This window comes from Phyllostomus discolor, chromosome X (genome assembly GCF_004126475.2).
Source record: "Phyllostomus discolor isolate MPI-MPIP mPhyDis1 chromosome X, mPhyDis1.pri.v3, whole genome shotgun sequence".
NCBI classification, from domain to species: Eukaryota; Metazoa; Chordata; class Mammalia; order Chiroptera; family Phyllostomidae; genus Phyllostomus; species Phyllostomus discolor.
In genome coordinates this window covers 69,156,151-69,183,908 of record NC_050198.1, presented here as the reverse complement: position 1 = coordinate 69,183,908, position 27,758 = coordinate 69,156,151, and the positions used below count along the sequence as shown (strand labels likewise).

Sequence of the window (27,758 nt, the reverse complement as noted above, 5' to 3'; positions counted from 1 at the left end):
ATATGTTTTCCCATATGGTTGGTTCTCTTCTCATTTTAATGCTGCTTTCTTTAGCTGTGCAGAAGCTTTTTATTTTGATAAGATCCCATTTGTTTATTGTTCCCTTTATGTCCCTTGCTCTAGGGGACATATTGATGAGAATATCACTGCATGGAATGTCAGAGATTTTCCTGCCTCTGTTCTCCTCTAGGATTTTTATGATGTCATGACTTATATTTAAGTCTTTTATCCACCTTCAGTTTATTTTTGTGTATGGTGTGAGTTGGTGATCGAGTTTCATTTTTTCTGCATGTATCTGTCTAGATCTCCCAACACCATTTATTGAAGAGGCTATTTTTACTCTATTTTATGCCTGGTCCCTTTGCCGAATATTAATTGACTGTAGAGACCTGGGTTTATTTCTGGGCTTTCTGTTCTGTTCCATTGGTCCATGTGTCTGTTCTTATGCAAGTACCAGGCTGTTTTGATTAGAGTGGCCTTGTAATACAGTTTGATATCAAGTATTGTGATCCCTCCTACTTTGCTCTTCTTTCTCAAAATTGCTGTGATTATTCAGGGTCATTTATGGTTCCATGTAAATTTCTGAAATGTTTGTTCTATATCTGTGAAATACGTCATTGGTATTTTATTAGAGATTGCATTGGATCTATAAATTCCTTTGGTTATTATGGACATTTTGATGATGTTAATTCTTCCATTACATGAACATGGTGTATGCTTCCATTTGTTTGTGTCTTCCTTAATTTCTTTCTTTAGTGTTGTGTAGTTTTTGAAGTACAGGTCTTTTACCCCCTTGGTTAGGTTTATTCCTAGGTACTTTATTTTTCTTGTTGATATAACAAATGGGATTTTTCCCCCTGATTTCTGTTTCTGATATTTCATTGCTGGTATATAAAAATGCCTTTGATTTCTGATTGTTGACTCTGTATGTTATTGTTTTGCCAAATTCACTTATTAGGTCAAATAGTTTTTTGGTAGAGTCTATAGGATTTTCTATGTACACTTTCATGTCATCTGCAAACAATGACATTTTTGCTTCCTCCTTTCCAATTAGGATACTTTTTATTTCTTTTTCTTGTCTGATTGTTGTGGCTAGGACTTCCAATACTATGTTGAATAGAAGTGGTGAAAGCAGGCATCCTTGTCTTGTTCCTGATCTTAGTGGGAAAGCTTTTAGTTTTTGCCCATTGAGTATGATTTTGGCAGTAGGTCACTCATATATGGCCTATATCATGTTGAGGAATGCTCCTTCTATTCCCAGTTTGTTGACTGTTTTTATAAGTAGTTGCTGTACCTTGATAAATGCTTTTTCCATATCTATAGATATAATCATGTGATTTTTGTCTTCCTTTTGTTTATGTGATGTATTATGTTTGTTGATTTACAAATATTGTACCACCCTTGCATGCTTGGGATGAATCTTACTTGATCATGGTATATGATCTTTTTAATGTATTGCTGGATGGGATTTGCCAATATTTGTTTGAGGATTTTAGCATATATGTTCATCAGCAATATTGGCCTGTAGTTTTCTTTGTTTATTATGTCTTTATCTGGTTTTGGGATTAGGATGATGTTGGCTTCATACAAAGAATTTGGGAGTCTTCTGTCTTCTTGGATTTTTTGTATAATCTGTGAAGGATAGGGGTTAGCTCTTCCTTAACTGTTTTGTAAAATTTTCCTGTGAAACCCTCTCATCCAGGGATTTTTTGCTAGGAGTTTTTTGATTACTGCTTTGATTTTGTCATCTGTTATTGGTCTATTCAGACTTCCTGGCCCTTCTTCATTTAGTTTTAGAAGATTATATTTTCCTAGAAATTTCTCCATTTCTCCTAGATTTTCAAATTTCTTGGCATATAGTTATTCATAGTAATTTCTTAGAATTATTGTATTTCTGTGGTATCAGTAGTAACCTCTTCTCTTTCACTTTGTGTTTATTTGGGTCTTCTCTCTTTTTTTTCTTGATGAGTCTGCTTAAAGTGTTGTCAATTTCATTTACCTTTTCAAAGTACAAGTTCCTGGATTTATTGATCCTTTGAATTGTTCCTTTAATGTCTATATTGTTTGATTCAGCTCTGATCTTGGTTAATTCCTTCCTTTTACTCTCTCTGGGCTTTGTTTTTGTTCTTCCAGTTCTTGTAGGTGTAGGGCTAGGTTGTTTATTGGAAATGTTTCTATCTTTTTTATGTAGGTCTGCATCGGTATGAACTTCCCTCTCAGGACTGCCTTTACTGTATCCCATAAGTTTTGGGGTGTTGTAAGTTCATTTTCATTTGCTTCCAGAAATTTTTGATTTCTTCCTTGATCTCATTCTTGACCCATTCATTGTTTAATTGCATGCTATTCAATCTCCATGAATTTGAGTGTTTTTGAGTTTTTTCCCATGAAGTTGGTTTCTAGTTTCAGTCCCTTGTGGTCCAAGAAAATGCTTGATATGATTTAAATTTTCTTGAATTTTTTTGAGGCTTGTTTTTTGTCCTATCATGTGGTCTATCTTTGAAAATATTCCATGTGTACTTAAAAAGAATGTGTACTTTGCTTCTTTGGGATGAAAGGTTCTATGTATATCATCAAATTCCATTTGATGAAGGGCATTATTCAGTGCCACAATATCCTTGGTGATATTTTGTTTGGAAGATATATCCATTTTTGACAGTGAGATGTTAAAATCCCATAGTGTAAGTGTGTTGCTGTCTATATCTTTCTTGAAGTCCTCCAAGATTTTCCTTTTATATTTGGGTGCCCCTGTGTTGGGTGCATATTTATAATGTTTATGTCTTCTTGATGTATTCTTCCCCCAAGTATTATGAAGTGTCTTTCTGTGTGTCTTTTTATGGCTTTTTTGAAGTCTGTTTTGTCAGATAAGGTATTGCTACCTCAGCTTTTTTTTTTTCCTGTCCATTTGCAGGGAATATTTTTTTCCCAACATTTCACATTTAGTCTGTGTAGGTCTTTTGTTCTGAGGTGGGTCTTTTATAGGCAGCATATGTGCCAGTCATGTTTTCTTATCCATTCAGGTACCCTATGTCTTTTGAATGAAGCATTTAATCCATTTACATTTAAGGTTATTATCGATAGGTACTTATTCATTGCCATTTTACTCCCTTCATACCTGTGTTCCTTTCTCTCTCACTCTTTTTCTTTTTTTTTTTTTTCTTAAAGATTTTCCCTAGCATATCTTGCAATGTTGGTTTGGTGGAGGTGTATTCTTTCAGCCTTCTTTTGTTGGGAAACTCCTTATTTCACCTTCCATTTTAATTGAGAGCCTTGCTGGATACAGTAGTCTTGGTCACAGGCCTTTGCTTTTTATTATGTGAAATGTTGCTTTCCATTCTCTTGTGGCTTGTAGTGTTTCCATTAAGAAGTCAGTTGCTAGCGTTATTGGAGCTCCCTTGTATGTTACTTCCTGTTTCTCCCTTGCTGCCTTTAAGATTCTCTCTTTGTCTTTGAATTTTGACATTTTAATTATGATGTGTCTTGCAGTGGGCCTCTTTGGGTTTCTCTTGATTCAGGCCCTCTGTGTTTCCTGTATCTGTATGACTTTTTCTCTCATCAATTAGGGAAATTTTCCATCATTACTTTTTCAAATAGGTTTTCTATCCCTTGCTCTTCTTTTCCTCTGGTATCCCTCTTATATGGATATTATTATGTTCCATATTGTCTTATAGTTTCCTTAACCCCTATTCGTTTTTTTTCTTTTTTGAGTCTATTTTCCTTTTTTTACCCTTTCTGGGAGTTTTTTTCCACCTTGTCTTCCAGGTCGCTGGTTCTATCCTCTGCTTCATTTAGCCTGAATTTGATTCCTTCTAGTGTGTTCTTCAATCAGAAATTGTATTCTTCATTTCCTCTTGGCTGTTTTTGATAGTTTCTATGTCCTAGTTTTCATGCTGGTGTAATATACAGTAAGTTCCTTGTAGCTTCCCTGTACTCTTTGGAATTCTCACTGAGCTCATTGAGATTGCATATAACCATCGTTTTGAACTCAGTATCAGATAGTTGAGTTACCTCTATTTCATTTAGCATTCTTTCTGAGTATTCCACCTTTCCTTTCATTTGGGAGTTGTTTCTTTGTCTTCCCATTATTTGTGAATTTCTTCTTGTTTTTTTTTTTTCTGCTTCTTAAAATGATCTGTTTCAGTTTTCTGACTTTGTGGTGTGTGCTTCTATGGTAGGAGACCTATAAGATTCAGTGATGCTGTTTCCTTGATCTCCTGAACTTGATGCTCTTAGGATGCCCTTTATGTCATTTATGTTGGCTCTCTGGATATAATTAGGTTTTGATTGTTGTTGAATCATTCCTTGGTAGGTCCTTCCCTCCAACTGGTTGACTGAGGGTCATTGTGCCTACTACATCTGTATGTTGTTGTACAGTTGCTGCCAGAAGAAAACCACAAAGCCCAGGAAACAAGCCCACACCCACAAAAATATCTCCCCTGCTGCAATCCCAGTGTCAACAGCAATGAACCAGTATTAATAAGGGTATAAAGAGATTAAGACTATTATAAAAAAGGAGAGAAATAAATTATAGTATACAATCTAGTGACTTTTATGCACAAACTTGATGGACAAGAAATGAGTGTTAAAAAGCTATGCAGGAAAGAAAATATTGCTAATCATGGAGAAGACTACAGTGGATTTTGTCTTAGTAGCCTTTAGTATTTACCACTGTTTTTCGTTTGTGGATCTGCCTCTGGTTGTGTCAGATGTTGAACCTGTCTGACCTTAGGCAGCCTGCTCTGAGACTGCTAGGGATCTACTGTCTGTGGCTGTCTCCTTCAGTTGTTCATCTAGTCACTCTGCACTCAGCAGTAGGCTTAAGCCCCATAGGGTGGGACAGAATTCCTCCTGGGTTGGGGGCTATTGTTTCCCCTCAGGCTGCAACTACTCGGAGGGGAGTGGCCTGCCTGTGCAAGATGGCTGCAGCTGTATGGGGAATGACTCAGCACCAGGATCCTGGTGGCTACTCTCAGGTCTCTCCCCAAAGCCTGTGTCCAGTGTTTCCTCTATAATCTCTAGTGCATTCTGCCCTGCCTCCTTTGCCAGGGATCTGCTGTCTATGACTGACTCCTTCAGTTGTTAATCTAGTCTGTCTGCAGTCAGCAGTGAGGCTTAAGCACCACAGGGCCAGGGCAGAGTCTCTTCGGGGGTCAGGGCTGTTGTTTCCCCTCAGGCTGCTGGTGCTTGTAGGGGAGTCACCTGCCTGACCAGGATGACTGCTGCAGTATGGGGGATGACTCAGCATCAGGCTGCTCTCTCAGTTCTCTCTCCAAAGCTTCTGTCCCCAGTATCTCCTTAGGTGACTCTAGCTCACTCTGCTCCCACCTTTCCTAGCATCCTGGGTAAGTGGCTGCAAATGAAAATTTGTGTGTTGGCCCTTTAAATGGTTCCTTACATCTCCAGTCTTCTGTATCTGGCAGAGAGCAACCCTACATCTTTTCACCATGGTTGTTATCTGTGTATTTTTGGGCCCTGGTGCTCTAGGCTGGGAATTCTAGCTTAGGGTTTGGATACCACACTTCTCAGGGACATCCAACTTAATTATCCTTCTGGTTGCTTAATTATCCTTCTGGTGCTGCCACCTGTGGGCATCCACCCAGTCAGCCCTCTTGAGTCTCCACCATACTCCTTACCAGGCGTTATTGCTGAAGGTGATTCTTCTGTGTGTCCAAGGTTATAAGGCTTCTCTCTTGCTATTGTTCAGTTGTTTGTTTTGGATGGTTTCTCCACAATTTAGTTATAATTCCAGATTGGTCCTGGGAGGAGGTTAGTGTGGCTTCCATTTACTCGTCTGACATCTTGCATCTCTCTTAGTTTTTTTTTTTTTAATCATTGTCTGATATTGATAGTATGGCCTTGGAGAGTGAGTTGGGACTTGTTTCTGCTTCTTAACTTTCCTGATATGTTTGTGTAGAATTGGTGTTATTTCTTCCTTAAATGTTTGGTAGAATCCACCAGTCAAAATTCAATTTTATAGTAGACATATGGCTATTCAGGTTACTTATTTCTTCTAGAATAATCTTTGGTAGCTGTGTCTTCCAAGGAATTTGTTCATTCCAACTGAGTTGTCAAATTTTTTTGGCATACAGTTCGTATGTCCTTATCTATATAGTCTCTAGTACTAATGCCTCTATCAATTCTAGTTTCATAATTTGTATTTTCTCTCTTTTTCCCCTTAATCATTCTGGCTAGAATTTTATCAGATGTACAGATCTTCTGAAAGAACCAGCTTCTGGTTTTATTGCTTTTTCTCTATTTTTATGTTTTATACTTAACTAATTTCCACTCTGATCTTTATTTCCTTTCTCCTGCTTAATTTTGGATTAATTTGCTCTTCCATTTCTAGTTTTCTAAGGAGGAAACTGAGTACTTTCACCAGACTAGTAATAAGTATTCTTTGTTCTTAAGTCTATTTTGTCTCATATTATAGTAATGCCAGGTTTGTTTTAACTGGTTGTTAGCTTGACATCTTTTTACTTTTACTTTTTAATTTTTTAAAGTTAATATGCAGTGAAATAGATTTTTGTTGGTCTATATACTTATGAGTTTTAACAAATATATTTTTGTGTGTAATTACCATTACAGTTATAATACTGGACTGTTTAATTACCCCAACATATTACCATTGGTAGTCATATTCGTCCCAGCCTCTAAACTCTAGAAACTACTCATGTGTTTTGTGTCACTGTATTTTTGTCTTTTTGAGAATTTAAGTCGTATCATACAGTCTATAAGTTTTTGAGATTGGCTTCTATTCACCTAATATATTTGATATCTGTTTCCTTTGTTATGTGTATCAATAGTTCATTCCTTGTTATAGTTGAACAGTATTCCATGGTATGGAACTTTGTGTGGTCTCTTTTTTCATACTCCTCAGTCTCCACCATCTCTCAAGTTCTTTCCAGTTTCCTAGGTCTCTCTTTTTGATCCCCTGGCCTGAAAGCTGGGGATTTATTCATCCTGCTCTACTATGCACTGACCATAACTGGACCCATATCCTGGTCCAAATACAGACAGGTATTCACTGTAGATGAACTATACCACTCCTCTGATCAATGATCAAGATTCCTCTCCCTCAGAATTTTAGGCATTTGCCATACCCACTGTCATCACTTTCACTGTTGCCACAGCTACTCTTTTGGAATTCCCAAGAGACTGGAACTTAAAAGAAGAAAAAAAGTAAAATGGATTTTCTCCACTTTCTCTGAGCTTTAAGAAGCTTCTTTCCTGCTCTTTAAGCCAGAATTAGAGCCTTCTCTGCTCCCAGAGGACTGCATCCAGGTTACATGATTCCTTAAACCTACCTTGGAGTGTACTGGTAGAAGAAAGTAGGGGGTAGGGAGGAGTACTCATCTTCAGTTTGGTGACATTTTGTGTTCTGATTTCTTTCCTGATCTTCTGCTATCATTAACACATTTTACATTCACTTTTAAACTCTGTGAGGTAGAATCAGAGCACCATTTTTCCTAGGGCAAACTTTTCCCTAGTACTAAGACAAATAATTTTGAATACTCTACCTAAAGCCCCACAATTAGAAAGTTTCCACCTTGTGTTTTGAATAGGAACTATTCTCAGCCCTTTGTGAGCCTTGGAGAGTGTTCCTTGTGGATATTTCTTTCCCCAGTCAAATGCACTGATCAGAGCTATCCTGAATACTTCAGGGGGACTGTTTTTAGATTTCTGTCACCTTCTGTGCAGATCTCTCCTCTTGTATTCTCCCCTACAAACCTAGCTGCCTTAGCAGAAAGAAAGAAGGAGCTACTACCTTTTGTGACAGCATGGGTAGAACTGGAGAACATTATGCTAAGTGAAATAAACCAGGCAGTGAAAGACAAATACCATATGATCTCACCTATAAGTGGATCCTAATCAACAAAACAAACAAGTGAGCAACATATAACCAGAGACATAGAAATTAAGAACACCCTGACAGTGACCAGAGGGGAGGTGGGAGGGGATAATGGGGACAAAAGGGTTTTCAGGAACAACTATAAAGGACACATGGACAAAACCAAGGCAGGTGGAATTAGGGGAGGGAGGTGGGGATGGCTGGGGTGGGGGGAGTGGTGGGGAGTAAGAGTAGACAACTGTACTTGAACAACAATAAAATAATTAAAAAATAAAAATAAAAAATAAAAATTAAGAGAAAATAAATGACACTTAGAAAAAAAATTACTGACTTTAACCCACTCCCACCCCCCACCCAGACGTTCAATCCTGGAAAGATGCCAGGCTTTGCCTGGGTTCCTACTGCCTGTAACTGGAAACTCCAGACAATAATCAATCATGGGGCTCATCTAATTCATTTGTTGTCATGCACAGATCCTTCATCCAGTCTCAAACTTTTTTTTCATATATTTTGTCTGGTTTTAAGTTGTTCCAAGAGGTTAAGTAAATCTAGTCCCTGTAACTTCATCTTCACTGGACACAGAAGTGATACCCAAACTACAGGTGCCTGATTATTCTAGAGTTTAGGTTACAGATAGCTATACAAAGAAGGAAATTTTTTTAAAAAATAATTTATTTTCTAATCACAGATGACATACAATATTATATTAGAGATTAGACTTTTATATGTCTTAAAAATGATCATCCCAATGAGTCTAGTACCCATCTGACACCATACATAGTCATTACAATATTATTGACTGTATTTCTTATGCTGTATTTTGCATCCCTGTGACTTTTTTATAACTGGTAATTTGTACTTTTTAATCCCTTTCACCCTTTTCACCCATCTCACCAACACCTCTCCCATCTGGTGATCTTTAATTTATTCTTTATTCTCTATGAGTTTGTTTCTATTTGGTTTGTTCATTTGTTTTGTTTTTTAGACTCTACATATAAGTGAAATCATATTGTATTTGCCTTTGTTTGGCTTACATTGCTTAGCATAATGCCCTAAAAGAGATCAAATTTGAACTAGGCTTAGGAGGAGGGAGGATATTCTATATGAAAAATAATGACATAAAGTTACTCAAAGAGGAGTAAGTTTGCATTTTTACCAATCAGATAGTCTGGAGAACAACTTGATACGATGATTCGGAATACTTAGGGAAATAATGAAAAATAAGGTTGAACAGTTAAGTTGGAGCCAGATTAGTGTAGTCTTTAAAGACTTACAGTGTGGTATATCTGAAATTTTTCTATGTTCTCCTCTAGGACTTTTACAGTGTTGCAACTTAAATTTAAGTCATTTATGTATCTTGAATTTTTTTGTGTGTGCGGCATAATTTGGTGGTCGAGTTTCATTTTGGTTTTTTTCTTTTTTTTTGTATGTAGCTGTCCAGATCTCCCAACACCATTTACTGAAGAGGCTATTTTTACTCCATTTTATACTTCTGCCCCCTTTGTTGAATATTAATTAACCATAGAGACATGGGTTTATTTCTGGGCTCTCTATTCTGTTCCATTATATAAGCAGAGACATTGAAATAAAGAACAAACTGACAGTAACCAGAGGGGAGGGAGAGGATGATAATGGAGGAAAGAAGGGGAAGGGTAATCAAGGAACATATATAAAGGACCCATGGACAAAGCCACAGGGGGGGAAGGATGGAGGGTGGGAGGTGGGGGTGGGTGGGCAGGGGAAAGTGGTGGTGGGAAAATGGAGACAACTGTACTTGAACAACAATAAAAAAAGAATTTTTAAAGTCCAAGTAGTGTTATATGAAAGCAGAGTTTAATTAATATTAATATAAACTTTTATATTCACTCTATCTATTTATTTCAGATGTGCATCTGTTTCTTTCCTGTCTCCTTAGTTAAATTAAGAGCAGCCTCATAAAAAAATAACATTGCTATGGTATTTTTTTACCTTGTTTGAAACTAGCCCATATGCTATAGAACATAATACAAGCAGTGTGAGGCCAGCTTCAGTATTACTTTTCTTTCTTTAATGACCACCAAGACTGGCGTTCTGATCCAATGGAAAAGGGAATTTGAAGGGTTATGGTATTGTTTTGATTAAACATATTACAATAACTTAAAAATTGGGGTAAACCCATTATTTAACTTTGTGGGATTTTTTGTTTGTTTCTTAACCTTTGTTCATAAAAAATATTTTCATTAATAATTTTCGTTGTTCTCCAGCCCAGGCTGGTATAGCTCAGTGGATTGAGTGCTGGTCTGCAAACCAAAGGGTTGCCAGTTAGATTCCCAGTCAGGATACATACCTGGGTTGCAGGCCAGGTCCTCAGCAGGGAGCACACAAGAGGCAACCACACACTGATGTTTCTGTCCCTCTCTTTCTCCCTCCCTTCCCCTCTCTCTAAAAATAAATAAAATCTTTTAAAAAATAATAATTTTTGTTTTTATCTGGATGCATTTTCTTTTTTTCCCACATTTTTTATTGTTGTCCAAGTACAGCTGTCTCCATTTCCCTCCCACCACTCCCCCGACCCCAACCATCCCCACCTCCAGCCCTCAATTCTTCTCCCCTTTGGTTTTGTTCATGTGTCCTTAATACATGTTCCTGAGAAACCTTCCCCCTTTTCCCCCCTTTTTCCCCCATTATCCCCCTCTCCCCTCTGGTTACTGTCAGTCTGTTCTTAATTTCAATGTCTCTGGTTATAATATATTTATATGATGGAATACTCCACAGTAGAAAGAAGGAGCTCCTACCCTTTGTTACAGCATGGATAGACCTGGAGAGCATTCTACTAAGTGAAATAAATAGGCAATGAAAGCCAAATAGTATATGATCTCACCTAAAAGTGGAACCTAATCAACAAAACAAACAAGCAAGCAAAATATAACCAGAGACATTGAAATTAAGGATGCATTTTTTTTTACTACATTTTCTTTTTGAAATTTCACTGGTCAAAACTAGATAGAATACGCTAATAACTTATTTCCAGTGCAGGATTTAGTGAAAAGATTTGCTTGTCAGGTTGCTTTTTAATACATGAAAATGTCAATCTAGCTTTTTTCACAATGGTACTATGTTTAATTTGAAAGCTATTGACCTCCAACCAACTTTTGGCATTAATCATTTGTAGCTAATCTGGTTTTTATACTGTAGTTATGTAATACCAATGTATATCCTCTTCTGTTTTAATATGACTATTTTAAAATTTATGAAACTTATTTAAAATATTCTGTCCTTCAGGGTATTATATATGTACCTACCTCCATTTAATAGCATTTGAAGTTTTGGTATATTGGGTAAGTTTAAAGCATTTAAAAAAATGCTCAGGTTTTCCCCTGCATCAAAAAGATGTAAAGAAAAAGGGAAAAAAAACCCAGAAGATATGGGGAGATTTGCCAAAGAGGAAAACATTTGACTATAGAAATGAGAACAGACAATAATACCCTCATGAATGAAACCCAACATCCAGAAAAAATAGAAAAATAAAGAACTAAGGTAAAGATTGGGGCAGAAAGAAGTTGAATTTAAAGCAAGAAACAGTTTTAAAGATAATAAAAGACTAACTGGAAACTTTAATCAATTTTGTGTAAAATAGAACTGTATTTGTGTATAGTGTACTTACCATATGGAAATAGGTAGAAATATGTCTAGAATTCTGACATGAGAAATGAGTACAAATTTGGTGGAATAAATATTATTTTATAATAAAAGCACACATTTTAAGTATTCAGGGTAACTTTGAGAGTCCTCATAGAGTTAAATAGGGGAAAATATATATGAGCAAATGATATAAAATAGTTCCTCTTATCCACAGGGCATATGTTTCAAGACCTCTGGTGGATATCTGAAACTGCAGATAGTACTGAACCCAGTATACACTATTTTTTTCCTGTACACACATACCTATAATAAAGTTTAATTTGTAAATTCAGCACAAGTAAGAGATTAATGACAACCAATAATAAATTACATCAATATACTATAATACAAGTTATGTGAATGTAGTCCGTCTCTGTCTTTCTCTCCCTCTCCCCCCTCCTAACCTCTTGCTTGATAACCGATCTGATAATGGAGATGGCTCCTAGTGACTAATGGATGGAGATCGTATACTGGGTGGAGACACTGAACAAAAAGGGATGATTCATGTCCCTCCCAGGCAGAATGAAGCTTAACAGTATGAGATTTCATTAGACTACTCAGAACAGCATGCTATTTAAAATTTATGAATTGTTTATTTCTGGAATTTTCCACTTAATATTTTCAGACTGTGGTTGACTGTGGGTAACTAAAACCATGGAAAGTGAAACCATGCATAATGGTAGACTACTATATAGAGGGGAGATGAGAATTGTGGAGAAGAAGGACCTCCCTTTTCTTTTCTTGTGCACATTTTCCATAAGATTAGAGTACAGTAGGTCCTGCAATAATGTTGCTTTATTCAATGTCATTTTGTTATAACATTGATAAATTGCCATAGGAACTTTACCCTTGTTTATATCAATTAAACTCTGGTAAAATTGGTTCTGTTATATGTTGTTTCACTTTAGTTGCAAAACCTATCAACAACTTTAAGTGATGACTTACTGTATAAAAGTTGTCTAGAGAAATGTCTGCCTCTTTCTCGATTGCTTGACCATCTCTTCCCCACCCCCAGTCATTGCATTGAGTTCTTCCCAATGCTCATGTACATTTAAAAGGCAGTCCCCTTATACTTACTGCAATTTAGACTCCATTTATGAATTTGAAGAAAGCTACTTCTTGCCTTCTGCATGAGAATATTCTCCTGAAATTAACATCTCCTTTTACATCTATTTTTATAAATAACAAGGACAGGAGATGATTTAGCAATGGAAAATGGAAAACAGCAAAGGTGGGATATATAATGTTTGTGTTTATAAAGGAAAAGGACATTTCTCAAAAGTTTTGATATTTGTGAACAAAAACATATGTCAATCACTGTTGGATAAAGAAAAATATGAAACATAATCCTGCCCTAAAGTATGTTTATATTGTATAAATATTTTTGGAATAAAGATATGTCTCCCTCCAGAGAGAAAGTGACTGGATCACATTCTCTCTTTGAAGTTCCAGTTCTATAGATACAAGCATTTTCTTTAAAAAGCAATTTAAAAATTATGATGAGAAAATGTTTAGACTAAAATTTATATACATATGTGTAGGATCAGTATTTCTAAAACTGCATTTTCAGTATATCATGCCTTTTGTTTCATAAATCCATGAAACAACTTTAAATAAAAGTTTTAGTTGAGGTCATTAAAATATGAAGGGGATAGAATAATCATTGCTATTAGTTCTTGTATTACATTATATATTATATTATTAGAAAGCAATTTGTGTAAGTATCTTCATGATTTTTATAACAACACTTTTCCATTTTTGAAACTGCAGACTCAGTATTGCCAAAATCTTCATTTTGTGCCTCATTGCTAAATTGTCTATTATCTTTTAAAAATATTTTATTTATTTATTTTTAGAGAGGGAAGGGAGGGAGAGAGAGAGAGAGAGAAACATCAATGTGCGGTTGCTGAGGGCCGTGGCCTGCAACCCAGGTATGTGGCCTGACTGGGAATCGAACCTGTGACACTTTGGTTCGCAGCCTGCGCTCAATCCACTGAGCTACGCCAGCCAGGGCTAATTGTCTATTATCTTTTTTTGGGCAATATACCAGCCTATTGTAAAATTTATGTATTTCATTATCCCCAGAGTACACCAAAGGAACAACTACCTATTTGTTCCGTGATTGCTAGTCTGTTAATTCTCCAGTGGACTTTAGGCATTTGAGGACAATTATGTCTCATGTTGGGGCTCCCTGTGATCCTTTTTTTACAAAGATAGTTTACTCCCAAACTTGTAGCTTGAAAGATAATTGATCAAGCAGCATCAATGTACAAATTACAAGGATCACTAAAACACAATCCCTAATTCTCAAAGAGATGAAACATTCTAGTCGGTAGAAAGGAGCTCCTTTTCTTGCAGCCAACACAGATGCTCTGTACCTTACTTTCTCAAAAAGAAAACAAAAACAAAAACAAGATAAAACAAGAACAAGGTGTGTCAGTAAAGTTCTGTAAAAGGACTATTAATAAATATATTATTATGGAAAGAGTGTTAGTCTAACACCCTAATTCTGTACATGGGAAAATGAAAGTATACATAGTAATTGTCTTTCAAAACAAGGTAAAAGCCAATGTTGTGTTAAAAAATGAATGTATATGCCTCTCTCCTTAATTGTTCTTAATGTAAATTAGTATTGATTTTATCTTTTTACCACGGTGAATTAAATAAACATCGTTAAATATCAAGTAAGCTGTTCAGGTTTTTCTTCTTTTGAGTAATTAGTCTATTGTCTTTATTTTCCAAATAGGTTGCACACACATTATTATGTAAACAGACTTTTAGCAGTGGAAATTTATGCACCCATTTTACCTTGATTAGTGCTGCAACTCATGTTCTTGTTGTAGGGCTTTGATCAGCTTCGTATTGAAGGCTTGCTTTGTGATGTGACCCTGATGCCAGGTGACACAGATGATGCCTTCCCTGTGCATAGAGTCATGATGGCCTCTGCTAGTGATTACTTCAAGGCCATGTTCACAGGTAGGTTGTCTTTTTAAACTCTCTATCCACGTTAAAAACAATATGAAAAATACATGTTTAAATCTTTTTATTTCTAAAGTGCATTCAGTTCTTTTGGTCTGTGTCTTTACAAGAAGAAACTGTTTCAAAAGGAATACACACCCAGTAAGTGTGATTGTGGTTGGCTATTTTTTAACTTGGGAAATAGATGTACATTTTTCATATTTCTGCCCTTCTTTATTTCACAGCTTTTCTTTTCCAGATGCATATATGAATGGGCATCAGAGACTCTGGGTCCCATTACTACAATCTTTAATTCATTATAAGATATGAAGTTACAGGAGAATAGTTTGGAAGCCCTTACATCATATAGACCTCCATTAGTATAGGAATACTCCTTTTTAAGTACTCTCTTTTAATTATAAAATATGCAGAAGCCTGACTCTGACATGAATGCATACACAGAATAAAAATTTTCCTTCATTTTATTGTATCTAATTAGTAGCAGAAGTTTGACCTTAATTAAATTATCTGCTTTCATTTAATTGAAAGTCTTTTTATTTAAGGTGGAATGAAAGAACAAGATTTAATGTGCATTAAGCTTCATGGCGTGAGCAAAGTGGGTTTAAGGAAAATTATTGATTTCATTTATACTGCAAAGCTTTCTCTTAATATGGACAACCTTCAAGACACACTGGAAGCTGCCAGTTTTCTACAGATTCTGCCAGTTTTGGATTTCTGCAAAGTATTTCTCATATCAGGGGTAAGATATTTTCAAATCTTTTTCTGCAGCAGACTCTGATGTCTCCTATTTAGAGTAGACTCATGAATCTTTTGTGTAGACATGTGAAACATTGGCAATTAGAGAGGTGTCACATAGTGTGTGGCCTGGAAGCAAGTTGGAAAGAAAACAATACAGGTATATTAACAAACAGAATAATTTAAGAAAAGCCTTCCATGTAATCAAATGACACCAGACCATAAGGTTTGATAGTACTATATACCTTAACCTGTTTCATAATGTTTTATATTTTAATTTTGTTTTATTCACCTTAATGATTTTATGTACACAGACATTAAATGGAATTCTGTGGAAACAAAAATTTGAGCTTCTAGAAAGAAGTCTTTTCAGATAGGCTCAAACAATCTGTTTTCTTCCTTTAAATATTGGAGCTAGGTCTTAAAAAAAACTAACATCTATGTGTAAACCTTTGGGAATTTGTTTTGGTCCTTGCAAGTGTGGCTCAGTTGGTTTGGGCATCATCTCCTAACAGAAGGGTTGTGGGTTCGATTCCCAATCAGGGCACATACCTAGGATATGGGTCCCATCTGTGGTCTGGGTGTATATGATCCCTGCTTGGGATGCAACCTGGAGACAGCCAATCAATGTTTCTTTCACATCAATGTTTCTCTTTCCCTTCCTCTCTTTCTAAAAACAATGAAAAACATGTCCTTGGATGAGGATAAGAAAATAAAAATTAAACAGAATAAATTTTGAGTCCATTGAATGACAAAGTGCACTGAATTGTTTCTAGCCTTCTTTAATAGATAAGATAGAGCACATATAACTACCAGCCAATGAACATTAGCAGTCATCAGGCCCTGAAGACAGCACCTTATTTTAGTTGAGGCCCTTAAATTTTTCTTCTGGAAAATGAAATATTTTGGTTGCAAATAAATATTGCCAAGATTTCTAGAGCCTCTAGAGCTTGCTTTTGTGATGGAAAATTATGGCAACAGTAAATTTCAGTGTGTTTTATGATTTATTATATTATATTGATGGAGAATATGGTTTTCTATAATTGGTTTTAACTCATACCAATTTTAATATTGGTAAATCATTACTGTTAGGCCTTTAAAATTGCATTTACTAAACATGGAGCCTTATCTTTAAAACCCTAAGTTTCAAGACAAGATGTCCTTAATGATTTTATTGATAAGCTCGTCATTATCTTATAAAGTCAGCTAACAGTTAATTTAACTGGGCTATTGAAAGTGTATTTTGTTTGATTATTGCCATTCTAAAGTACCCAGACTGCTGTCTCACAATTACTTTTAATCTTTTAAATTAACTGCTATTTTTAAGGGTTTTTATGGAAGCATGGTATTACAGTGTTGACTTGTGTTGTCTTCTCCAATGAACAAGTAGTGCAAGTGAAGTATATTTCCAAAGATGTTGCTTGTCAGCATTATTGAATGTGGGTATTAAATTAATTTTTATTTAAAAAATATTTGTTTATTTTTACAGAGAGGGGAAGGGAGGGAGAAAGAGAGGAGAGAAACATCAATGTGTGGCTGCCTCTTGCATACCCCCAACCGGGACCTGGCCTGCAACCTAGGCATATGCCCTGACCAGGAATGGAACTGGTGACCTTTTGAATGGAACTGGTCACACCAGTCATGGCTCTAAATTAAATTTTAATTTAATCATAAAAGGTCATTCCCCTGAAGAGGTATAACCTCCTTTTCTTTAATTGTGTGCCATTGATATCATATAACTACCTCATTTCAAGAAAAAGTGAATGATATTGATGTTATTGAAATTAATGACAAAGTGACAGTGACCAGAGGGGAAGGGAGAGGGAAATAACCTGGGAAAGGAGGGAAAGGGTAATAAATGAACATGTATAAAGGATCCATGGACAAAGACAAAGGGGGATAGGATTGAGGATGGGAGGTGGGGGTGGGTAGGGTGGGGGAAAGTGGTGGTGGGAAAATGGAGACAACTGTATTTGAACATCAGTAAAAAACATAGAATATAAAAAATAAAAATGTACCAGTCTAATAATTAATCTAATAACACATAATGCTTACATTTATCAACTCTTAACATTGCTTTACACTGGTCCTGGCTACATATGGGCATCCTGAGCCAAACTAGGCAGTGTCATGATTTTGGGGAACTAATCATTAGAAGCAACATTTTTACCTATAGACTTTATAATTTTTAGATATTAGTTATGATCAATTCATTTACCTGAAAGGAAAGTACCAAACTGGATAAAGCACAATTTATCAAAAGGTCTAAAAGTCACAATTGTCAAAATAACAGCATTAGAAAATAATTCTGTTCTAGATAACTCTAATTAAATAAAGTTTATTTAAAGATGATATCACAGTAATTTTGTAATATTGACAGATTTCCTGTAATTGTAATTTTGATTCCTTAACCTACTCGAAATACTTATTATAACTGTATGTTTTACCCCTTTTGAAATATTTTAAAATAAACAGTTAATATTGCCTTAAAGATTATATTTTTCATTCCTAGCTAGTGTCCTCTGCAGACATCCTAAAACCCATTAGAAATGTAATGAAGAAGAGGCTTGTCCCTACTGACAAACTTACTTGTGGTATAGTTTACTCCTATCTCTAATGGTTTTAGAACTTTCTTGCCTATGAGCTTTGAGGAAATACCCCTTTTCTGAGCACCATTCTATTTACTTATCTTTCATCCTAGGCTATATCTGTGTGATGTTACTGTAGAAATATTTCCTCTCAGAATCCATGATAATTTTTTTAGAAAAGTTGGCAGATTATTAGTTTATGGGTTGTATAAAATCCAATTTTTCTTTATCCCTCTTTCACATATTCCATTTGTTATTTTTGTATTTATTTATTTTTGAATTTTATACATTTAAGATTTATTTATTTATGTGTTTATTGTTATTCTATTACATTTGTCCCAATCTTCCCCCTTTTCTCTCCTCGGCCCAACCTATCCGCCATTCCCACAGTCAATTCCCTGTTGTTCATTTCCATGGATCACTTATACATGTTCTTTCTCTAGTCTCTTTCCCGTCTTTCCCCTATTACCCCCCTCTCCCCACTGTCACTGTCAGTTTGTTCTTTATTTCCATGCCTATAGTTCTATTTTGTTTGTTAGTTTATTTTGTTCATTAGATTCCTCTTATAGGTGAGATCATATGGTATTTGTCTTTCACTGCCTGTCTTATTTTGCTTAGCATAGCAATCTCCAGTTCCATCCATGCTGTTGTGAAGGGTAGGGGCTCCTTCTTTCCTTCTGCTGCATAGCATTCCATTGTGTAAATGTACATTGGTTTTTTGATCCACTCATTTACTTATGGGCACTTAGGCTGTTTCCAGCACTTGGATATCGTAAATAGTACCACTTAGCCTCACTCTAATTCCCCTTTGCTTCTTGGCATTCAAGTGAATCAGAAAAAACAGTAGCCCCAGCTACCTTTTCTACTTATAAAAACTGAAAGTTTCAAGATAACACATTTCTCAAAGGTAGTTTTGTTTTTAGTTCTCCTGTAAGCTAAGTTATTATTCATAATTTTCAACATGACAATCTCAAACATTTTGAGAAAATAGGATTGTATTTTAATGATATAGTGTGATTATAGTTCACATAAATAAAACAATACTTGGATTTGAGCTCTTAGAAAAATTAGCTCTAATACAATTCTATTGTATCTCATTCTTAATCATTTGTGTGGATAATGAGGAGCACAGGTACATTAAATACAACTCAGCAAATAACACACAAAGCATTTCATGTTAGCTTTGAATTTAACTTTAAATACAATAATAAAGCCACACTTGCTTTGGATAGGATAGAGACATTGGTTTTCTGTAAAAGATCATCAGGCTCAATAGAACAAGAACCACTTTCCTCTTAATGTTGCCATCCTTTGAGGTAATACCTTTCTCTTAGGGTGGTAATTATTATTATTATGGTTTATAGGAGCTGGCACTTTTGTTTTTGCTGTTATATTCTTGGTAATTATAGAAAAGAAAACTATGAAATGAATGCAGAAGGATGACAGTGGACAATATAAAGCAGAGTAGGTTAAATTTTCTATAAAACTAAAAACATTTGCTTGCATATATCATGGAGATAATGGAAAAATACCTTTTTTTAGTTATATGCCTATTAAAATTACATTTGTTTCGTCCCTATAAATTGTAAAACTATATAACAAGCTAAATGCCATGTAGCCATTCCCTGATTTACAAACAGGTTGTAGTTAATTATTTTGTTTATTATATTTGTTTACAAGTTAGAATTTGTAACATCTAGCATTTGCCCCAGAGAATAACTGTTATGAAAGATTATAGGCTAGGGCACAACACCCAAAGTAATGTAAGGTTGCTGAAATAAGACATTTGCAATTGAATTGGAAATATAGATTAAATATACAATTATATAGAACAAACAATACTGAATGAAGGTGAGCAAGAAACTATTTTATTTGCATATACAAGCATATTTAATCAGACAATAAGATGCTATTGTGCTTTTCTCTTTCTTTAAAGTCATTTGTAAAAGTTGTGTTTATTTTTTTCCTTGATAGAAGGATATCATTGGTTCTACTAATGATTTATTATTGGGTTGAGGAGCTCACAATGAAATGCAGAGAAATTCTATTGAAGTGAGTGGGGTAATGAAGATATGAAGAAGGTGGAAAACAAAGAAGGTATATAATGTGGGAGAGACAAAAGGCAGAGAAAAGTCATTGTCTTGAGGGAAAAATGAAGAGAACCATAAGGATTTAGAAAAGACAGTTTCTTTTGCTGTTTGTTGATATCATCAGCAAGCTTTAGGAATGTTCTTCTTGATGTAAGGATATCCTGTATAGTACATATATTTCATCTTTCATATTTAATGTAAATTGGATTTATTAAGAACAACAAACATGTCTATTCATTTTTTTTTTTTTTTTGCTTTGGGAAGTTCATTGAAAATTAGAGAAAAATTTACATAGATACTTTTACAATGAATCAAACTGTTTTCCTCCCTGAAACAAACTAAGCATCATTTCCATATTGTCAAAGCTAATATTTAGCAAGTAGTACCCATATACAGCTTGTTTAGGGCCTAGTATCTATTCTGACTAGTTGGAAAGCAGACTGTGCTGATTGTTAAATATAACATTCACTACCTTATTCTTTTTTGTGTGATCCTTTTTTAAATTTTAATCATTGTTCAACTATAGTTTTCTCCCTTTTACTCCCAATCTAGCCCAGCCACCCAACCCTCCTCACTTCCCTCCTATTACCACCCTCCCCCTAGTTTTTGTCCATGTGTCCTTTAAATTTGTTCCTGTAAAACCTTCCCATACTCCCCTGAAATTCCCTCTTCTCTCCCCTTTGGTCACTGTCAGCCTGTCCTCTATTTCACTGTCTTTGGTTATATTTTGCTTGTTTCTTTGTTTTGTTGTTTAGGTTCCTGTTAAAGGTGAGATCATATGGTATTTGTCTTTCACCCCCTGGCTTATTTCCCTTAGCATAATGCTTTCCAGTTCTATCCAAGCTGTTGCAAAGGGTAGGAGCTCCTTCTTTCTTTCTGCTGCATAGAATTCCATTGTGTAAATGTACCAGAGTTTTTTGATCCATTCATTTACTGATGGGCACCTAGGTTGCTTCCAACACTTGGCTATTGTAAATTGTGCTGCTATGAAGAGGGGGGTGCAAAGGTTCTTTTGTATGGGTATTTTAGTGTTCTTAGGATATAATCCCAGCAGTGGAATTACAGGCTTGAAAGGCAGATCCATTTTTAGTTTTATGAGGAAGTTCCATACTGTTTTCCATAGTGGTTGTACCAGTCTGCAGTCCCACCATCAGTGCACTAGGGTCCCCTTTTCTCCACAACCTTTCCAACACTTGTTGTTTATTGCTTTGTTTATGATGGCCATTCTGACTGGTGTGAAGTGGTATCTCATTGTGGTTTCAAATTGCATTTCTCTGATAGCTAGCAATACTGAGCATCTTTTCATGTGTCTCTGGATCCTCTGTAGGTCCTCCTTGGAGAAGTGTCTCTTCAAGTCCTTTGCCCACTTTTTAATTGGGTTGCTTGTCTTCTTAGAGTGGAGTCATGTAAGTTCTCTATATATTTTGGAGATTAAACCCTTGTCTGAGGTATCATCGGCAAATATGTTTTCCCATACAGTTGGTTCTCTTTTCATTTTGATACTATTTTCTTTAGCTGTGCAGAAGCTTTTTATTTTGAGGAGATCCCATTTGTTTTATTCTTTCCTTTATGTCCCCTGCTCTAGGGGACATGTCAGTAAAAAAAGTTTCTGCATGAAATATCTGAGATTTTCCTACCTATGTTCTCCTCTAAGACTTTAATGGTGTCACAGTTTATATTTAAGTCTTTTATCCACTTTGAATTTATTTTCGTGTAAGGTGTAAGTTGGTGCTTGAGTTTCATTTTTTTGCACATAGCTGTCCAGTTCTCCCAACACCATTTGTTGAAGAGTCTACTTTTACTCCATTTTATGTTGCTGCCTCCTTTGTTAAATATTAATTGACCACAGAGACTTGGGTTTATTTCTGGGCTCCCTGTTCTGTTCCATTGGTCCATGTGCCTGTTTTTATGCCAGTACCAGGCTGTTTTGATTACAGTGGTAAGTAGCCTTGATTATAGTAGTAAGTAGCCTTGTAGTATAGTTTAGTGTCAGGTATTGTGATCGCTCCTACTTTACTCTTCTTTCTCAAAATTGCAGCAGCTATTCAGAATCATTTATGATTCCATATAAATTTTTGAAGTGTTTGTTCTATGTCTGTGAAATAAGCCATTGGTACTTTTTTTTTAAGAGTTTATATATTTTGAGAGAGAGAGAGGGAGGGAGGGCGGGAGGGAGGGAGAAACATCAATGTGCGGTTGCTAGGGGCTGTGGCCTGCAACCCAGGCATGTGCCCCGACTGGGAATGGAACCTGGGACACTTTGGTTTGCAGCCCGAGCTCAATCCACTGAGCTATACCAGCCAGGGCCATTGGTACTTTAATAGGTATTTCATTGAATGTATAAATTGCTTTGGGTAGTATGGACATTTTGATGATATTAATTCTTCCAATCCATGAACACGGTTTAGATTTCCTTTTGTTTGTGTCTTCCTTGATTTCTTTCCTCAGTGTTATGTAGTTTTCTGAATACAGGTCTTTTACCTCTGTGGTTAGGTGTATTCCTAGGTATTTTATTTTTATTTTTGCTATTTCAAATGGGATTTTTTTCTTGCTTTCTGCTTCTGCTGTTTCATTGATGGTGTACAGAAATGCCTTTGATTTCTGGATATTGACTTTGTATCCCACTGTTTTGCCAAATTCATTTATTAGGTCAAGCAGTTTTTTGGTGGAGTCTATAGGATTTTCTATTTACACTATCATGTCATCTGCAAACAGTGACAGTTTTGTTTCCTACTTTCCAATTTGGATAGCTTTTATTTCTTTTTCTTGTCTGATCGCTGTGGCTAAAACTTCCAGTACTATATTGAATAGAAGAGGTAAAAGTGGACAGCCTTGTCTTGTTCCTGATCTTAGTGGAAAAAGTTTTAATTTTTGTCCATTGAGTATGATGTTGGCTGTAGGTCTCTCATATATGGCCTTTATTATGTTGAGGAATGCTCCCTCTATTCCCACTTTGCTGAGTGTTTTTATTGTAAATGGGTGGTGTAACTTATCAAATGCTTTTTCTGCATCTATTGATATGATCATGTTATTTTTGTCTTTGCTTTTATGTGATGCATTACATTTACTGATTTGTGAATATTGTACCTGGGATGAATCGCACTGGGTCATGGTGTATGATCTTTCTTTTTAAAAAAGATTTTTTATTTATTTATTTTAGAGAGGGAAGGGAGGGAGAATGAGAGAGAGAGAGAAACATCAATGTGTGGTTGCTGGGGGCCATGGCCTGCAACCCAGGCATGTGCTCTGACTGGGAATCAAACCTGCGATGCTTTGGTTCGCAGTCCGCACTCAATCCACTGAGCTACACCAGCAGTTGATCTTTTTAATGTATTGTTGGATGTGGTTTGCCAGTATTTTGTTGAGGATTTGAGCGTCAATGTTCATCAGCGATATTGGCCTGAAGTTTTCTTTCTTTGTTGTGTCTTTATCTGGTTTTGGAATTAGGATGATGTTGGCCTCATAAAAAGAGTTTGGGAGTCTCCCATATTTTTGGATTTTTTGGAATAGTCTGTGAAGGATAGGGGTTAGCTCTTCCTTAAGTGCTTTGTAGAATTCTCCTGTGAAACCATCTGGTCCAGGGCTTTTGTGTGTTGAGAGTTTTTTTTTATTACTGCTTCAATCTTTTTTGCTATTATTGGTCTGTTCAGGCTTTCTTATTCTTTTTCATTGAGGTTTGGAAGATTATATTTTTCTAGAAATTTGTCCATCTCACCTAGATTTTCAAATTTCTTGGCATACATTTCTTTGTAGTAATTTCTTACAATCCTTTGTATTTCTGTGGCATCTGTTGTAATCTCTCCTCTTTCATTTCTGATTGTGTTTATTTGGGTTTTCTCTCTTTTTTTCTTGATGAGTCTGCTTAAAGGCTTGTCGATTTTGTTCATCTTTTCAAAGAACCAGCTCTTGGATTCATTGATCCTTAGAATTGTGCTTTTATTCTGTATGTCACTTAATTCTGCTTTGATCTTGGTTATTTCCTTCCTTCTAGTTTTCTGGGCTGTCTTTGTTGTTGTTCCTCGAGTTCTTGTAGGCCTAGGGTTAGGTTGTTTGTTTGAAATGTTTCTAACTTTTTTAGGTGGGCCTGTATTGCTATGAATTTCCCTCTGAGGACTGCCTTGGCTGTGTCCCATAAGTTTTCGGTTGTTGTGAGTTCGTTTTCATTTGTTTCCAGAAACCTTTTGATTTCTTCCCTAATTTCATTCTTGGCCTACTCATTGTTTAATAGCATGCTATTTAATCTCCATAAGTTTGAGTGTTTTGAGTTTTCTTCCTTGGGGTTAGTTTCTAGCTTCAGTCCCTTGTGATCTGAGAAAAATACTTGGTATGATTTCAGTTTTCTTGAAATTCTTGAGGTTTGTTTTGTGTCCTATCATGTGGTCTATCTTTGAAAATGTTCCATGTACATTTGAAAAGAATGTGTATTTAGCTTCTTTGGGATGGAGGACTCTATGTATCAGTTAAGTCCTTTTCACATAGGGTATTGTTCCATACCACAATACCTTTGTTGATTTTTTGTTTGTAAGATCTGTCCATTTTTGATAGTGGAGTGTTTAAATCCCCCACTATAATTGTGTTGCTGTCCATGTCTTTCTTGAAGTCCTCGAAGATTTTCTTTATGTATTTGGGTGCTCCTATGTTGGGTACATATATGTTTACAATATTCATGTCTTCTTGGTGAATTCTCCCATTGATTACCATGAAGTGACCTTCTGGGTCTCTGTTTATGGTCCTGTTTTGAAAGTCTATTTTGTCTGATATGAGTATTGGTACCCTGGCTTTTTTTTCCTGTCCATTTGCTTGGAAAATTTTTTTCCAGCCCTTCACTTTCAGCCTGTGCAGGTCTTTTATCCTGACGTGGGTCTCTTGTAGGCAGCATATGTGTGGGTCATGTTTTCTTATCCATTCAGCTATTCTATGTCTTCTGACTGGAGCATTGAAACCATTTATGTTTAAGGTTATTATTGATAGGTACTTATTCATTGCCTTTTATGTACGTGTGTTCCTCTCTCTTTGTCTCTCTTTTCCTTCCCTTCCTTAAAGCAGTCCTTTTAGAATCTCTTGCAGAGCTGGTTTGGTCGACGTGTATTCTTTTAGACTTCTTTTGTCTGGGAAGCTTCTTATTTGGCCTTCTATCTGTATTGAGAGCCTTGCTGAGTGAAGTATCCTTGGTTGCAGACCTCTGGTTCTCATTACTTGGAATATTTCTTGCCATTCTCTGGCGTGGAGTGTTTCCATTGAGAAGTTAGCTGTTAGCCTTATTGGGGCTCCCTTGTATGTTACTTCCTGTTTTTTTTTTCTTGCTGCCTTTAATATTCTCTCTTTGTCTTGAAATTTTGCCATTTTAATGATGATGTGTCTTGAGGTGGGCCTCTTTGGGTTCCTTTTGATTGGGACTCTCTGTGTTTCCTGTATTTGTGTGACTTTTTGTCTCATCATATTAGGAAAGTTTTCCATCATCACTTGTTCAACTAGGTTTTCTATCCCTTGCTCTTTTTCTTCTCCTTCTGGTATCCCTATTATACTGACATTATTGAGTTTCATGTTGTTTTGCATTTCTCTTAATCCCTCTTCATTCTTTGTGAGCCTCTTTTCTCCTTTTCTTGCTCTTTCTGTGTGTTCTTTTCTACTTTGTCCTCCTATTCGCTAATCCAGTCTTCTGCTTCATCAATCCTGCTTTTCATTCCTTCTACTGTGATCTTCAGTTCAGAAATGGCATTCTTCATATCCTCTTGTCCCTTGTTGATAGTTTCTAATTCCTTTTTCATGTTTATATAGTTTACAGTGAGATTGTTGTAGCTTCCCTGTAGTTTCTGGTAGCTCATTGTCAGTTCATTGAGCTTCCTGAGAGTCATTCTTTTGAACTCAGTATCTGATAGTTGAGTTTCCACTATTTTATTTAGCATTTTTTCTGAGGCTTCCTTCTTTCCCTTCATTTGGGGATTGTTTCTTTGTCTTCTGATTGTTCATGACACTCTTCTTGTTAGCCTCTGTTTCTTAAATTAATCTGTTCTGTTTCCCTGTGATTATGGTGTGAACTTCTCTGCTAGAATACCTGTGAGATTCAGTGGTGCAGTCTCCTTCGTGTACCCTGGTGTTCGCAGCTTCCCCCTACTCATTTTTGTGATCATTTGGAGGAGTAAGGCAAAATGGTTTAAGACAGCAAGACAGTATTCTATGATATTTACATTAGCAGCCAGTAGAGAAGAGATGGGATATCGTTTGGATACTTCTAGTGTTAACTGTGATCTTCCACCCCACTAGCCACGTTTTAGAAAGGATGGAGAGAAGCTAAGACTCTTATTGGGGATGTGAGGATTGTCAGTTGGATCTAGGAAGCTGTGAGGCTGTGGAGGTCAGATTCTGAGGCAGGGTGCGTATAAAGATTAGTAAACATCAATAGTGTGTAACAGAATAGAGACAACCACCACACTAATGTAGTTCAGGAAATTGCAAAGTGGCCTGAGATCAGGGAGGGGTGTTGAGTAGTATTTACAGTTGTATGAACTAGGTCTTATTTACAGGGAGGGGTGTTGAGTAGTATTTACAGTTGTATGAACTAGGTCTTATTTACAGTTATATTAAAGCAACAATCATGTGGCAGAATCTATGGGATCTAGATAACAAGAATAAAGGGTATAGAGCCTTGAGAGGTGTACCAATGAAACACAAATGAAAGGATAGTAAATTATCAACACATAGTGACTGAGATAACAGGGGGAACCTATCAAATGACAGGCAAAGAAGCAAAGAAGATTATACAGGAAGAAAAAGAATACAAAAATACTATTAAAATAAAAAATGTCAGAAAAGTGGGAAAAAGAGAATACAAATTTGCAGTAATTTGCAAGCTAAAAAAAAAGGAAAGATCAGAAGATGGAGTGCAGGAGAGATAAATTTGGAGTGGAAGGAATAATAGGATGAATGGAAGAGAAACATAAGGGATTGAGAGATATAAAAACAGTAAGTATTGAAAAATAAAAAGTCACTTAAAAACAATATAAAATCAAACAACCAACAGCCAAAAACAAACAAAAAAATAAAAACAAACAAACAACAACAACAACAAAAAAACCCCTATTGTTGGTTTCTAACTGGCCAGACCAGTTTTTCTGGTCTTGCTGGCTTCAGCAGGCTGAGGGGTGTTTGAAATGTTTATCACTCTTCCTAGTCAAAACTCAGTAAGTCTCTCCGGTATTGTCCCCGGAGCCAGCAGGGCGCTCTCCCCAGAGCCAATCGGACTTTCCCCTACAGGACCCTGGGCATTCCTGAGCATGCTCTCTGGAGCTTACTGCTGTGGTTTCCCAGGATCCTGTGTCTTTTCCGGGTTCATGGTGCCAGGGATCGCAAGGAGACGCACCCTTTCCCCAAATTTCACTGTGAGGGGACTATGTTCTTGGGAAGTACCCTTGTCTTTTCTGGATTCACAGTGCAAGCTCTGGGGATCCTGAAGGGGTGCACACTTCCACCAATTTCCCTGTTGCAGGCTCCAAGAACCCCTGAAGCACTGCGTCCCTTCTGGGTTCACAGCGAGAGAGTAGGGAATCCTGAAGGGGCGCACGCTTCCCCGAGTTCACCACCACAGGCTCCAGAAACCCATGAACCCCCACGCTGTTTCCTTGTTCAGGACTCCAAGGTCTGGGTTTTCCACAGATCCTCACTCCCACTGGGCTGGGGACGCATGCGCACGTCCAGGCCGCCCCTGGTCCTGAAGGCTGGAGGCACTCACCCCCCCACCCCAGGGCTATGCATGGGTGCTCGCAGCCCCTGTGCAATTGTCTCCCAGTCCAACTCCCCTTTCTGTGCCTTCAAGCAACAGTCTCCCCTGGTGTTGCTCAACCCCCATTGTCCAGGGAGGGA

At 36.5% G+C, this 27,758-nt stretch overlaps 1 protein-coding gene and 1 pseudogene across 7 annotated transcripts in view; one reads left to right on the top strand and one right to left on the bottom strand.

Moving 5' to 3' along the window:
• KLHL13 (kelch like family member 13) overlaps window positions 1-27,758 on the top strand; it is a 275,500-nt gene that overhangs the window by 221,006 nt on the left and 26,736 nt on the right. For all 7 annotated transcript variants that reach the window (XM_028522562.2, XM_028522560.2, XM_028522563.2 and 4 more), the window contains 2 exons: window positions 14,350-14,482; window positions 15,028-15,224. In XM_028522562.2, the coding sequence (XP_028378363.1) occupies window positions 14,350-14,482; window positions 15,028-15,224 (330 nt within the window). The remainder of the gene's footprint in view (window positions 1-14,349; window positions 14,483-15,027; window positions 15,225-27,758) is intronic.
• On the bottom strand, window positions 9,814-9,947 carry LOC114505863 (annotated as a pseudogene).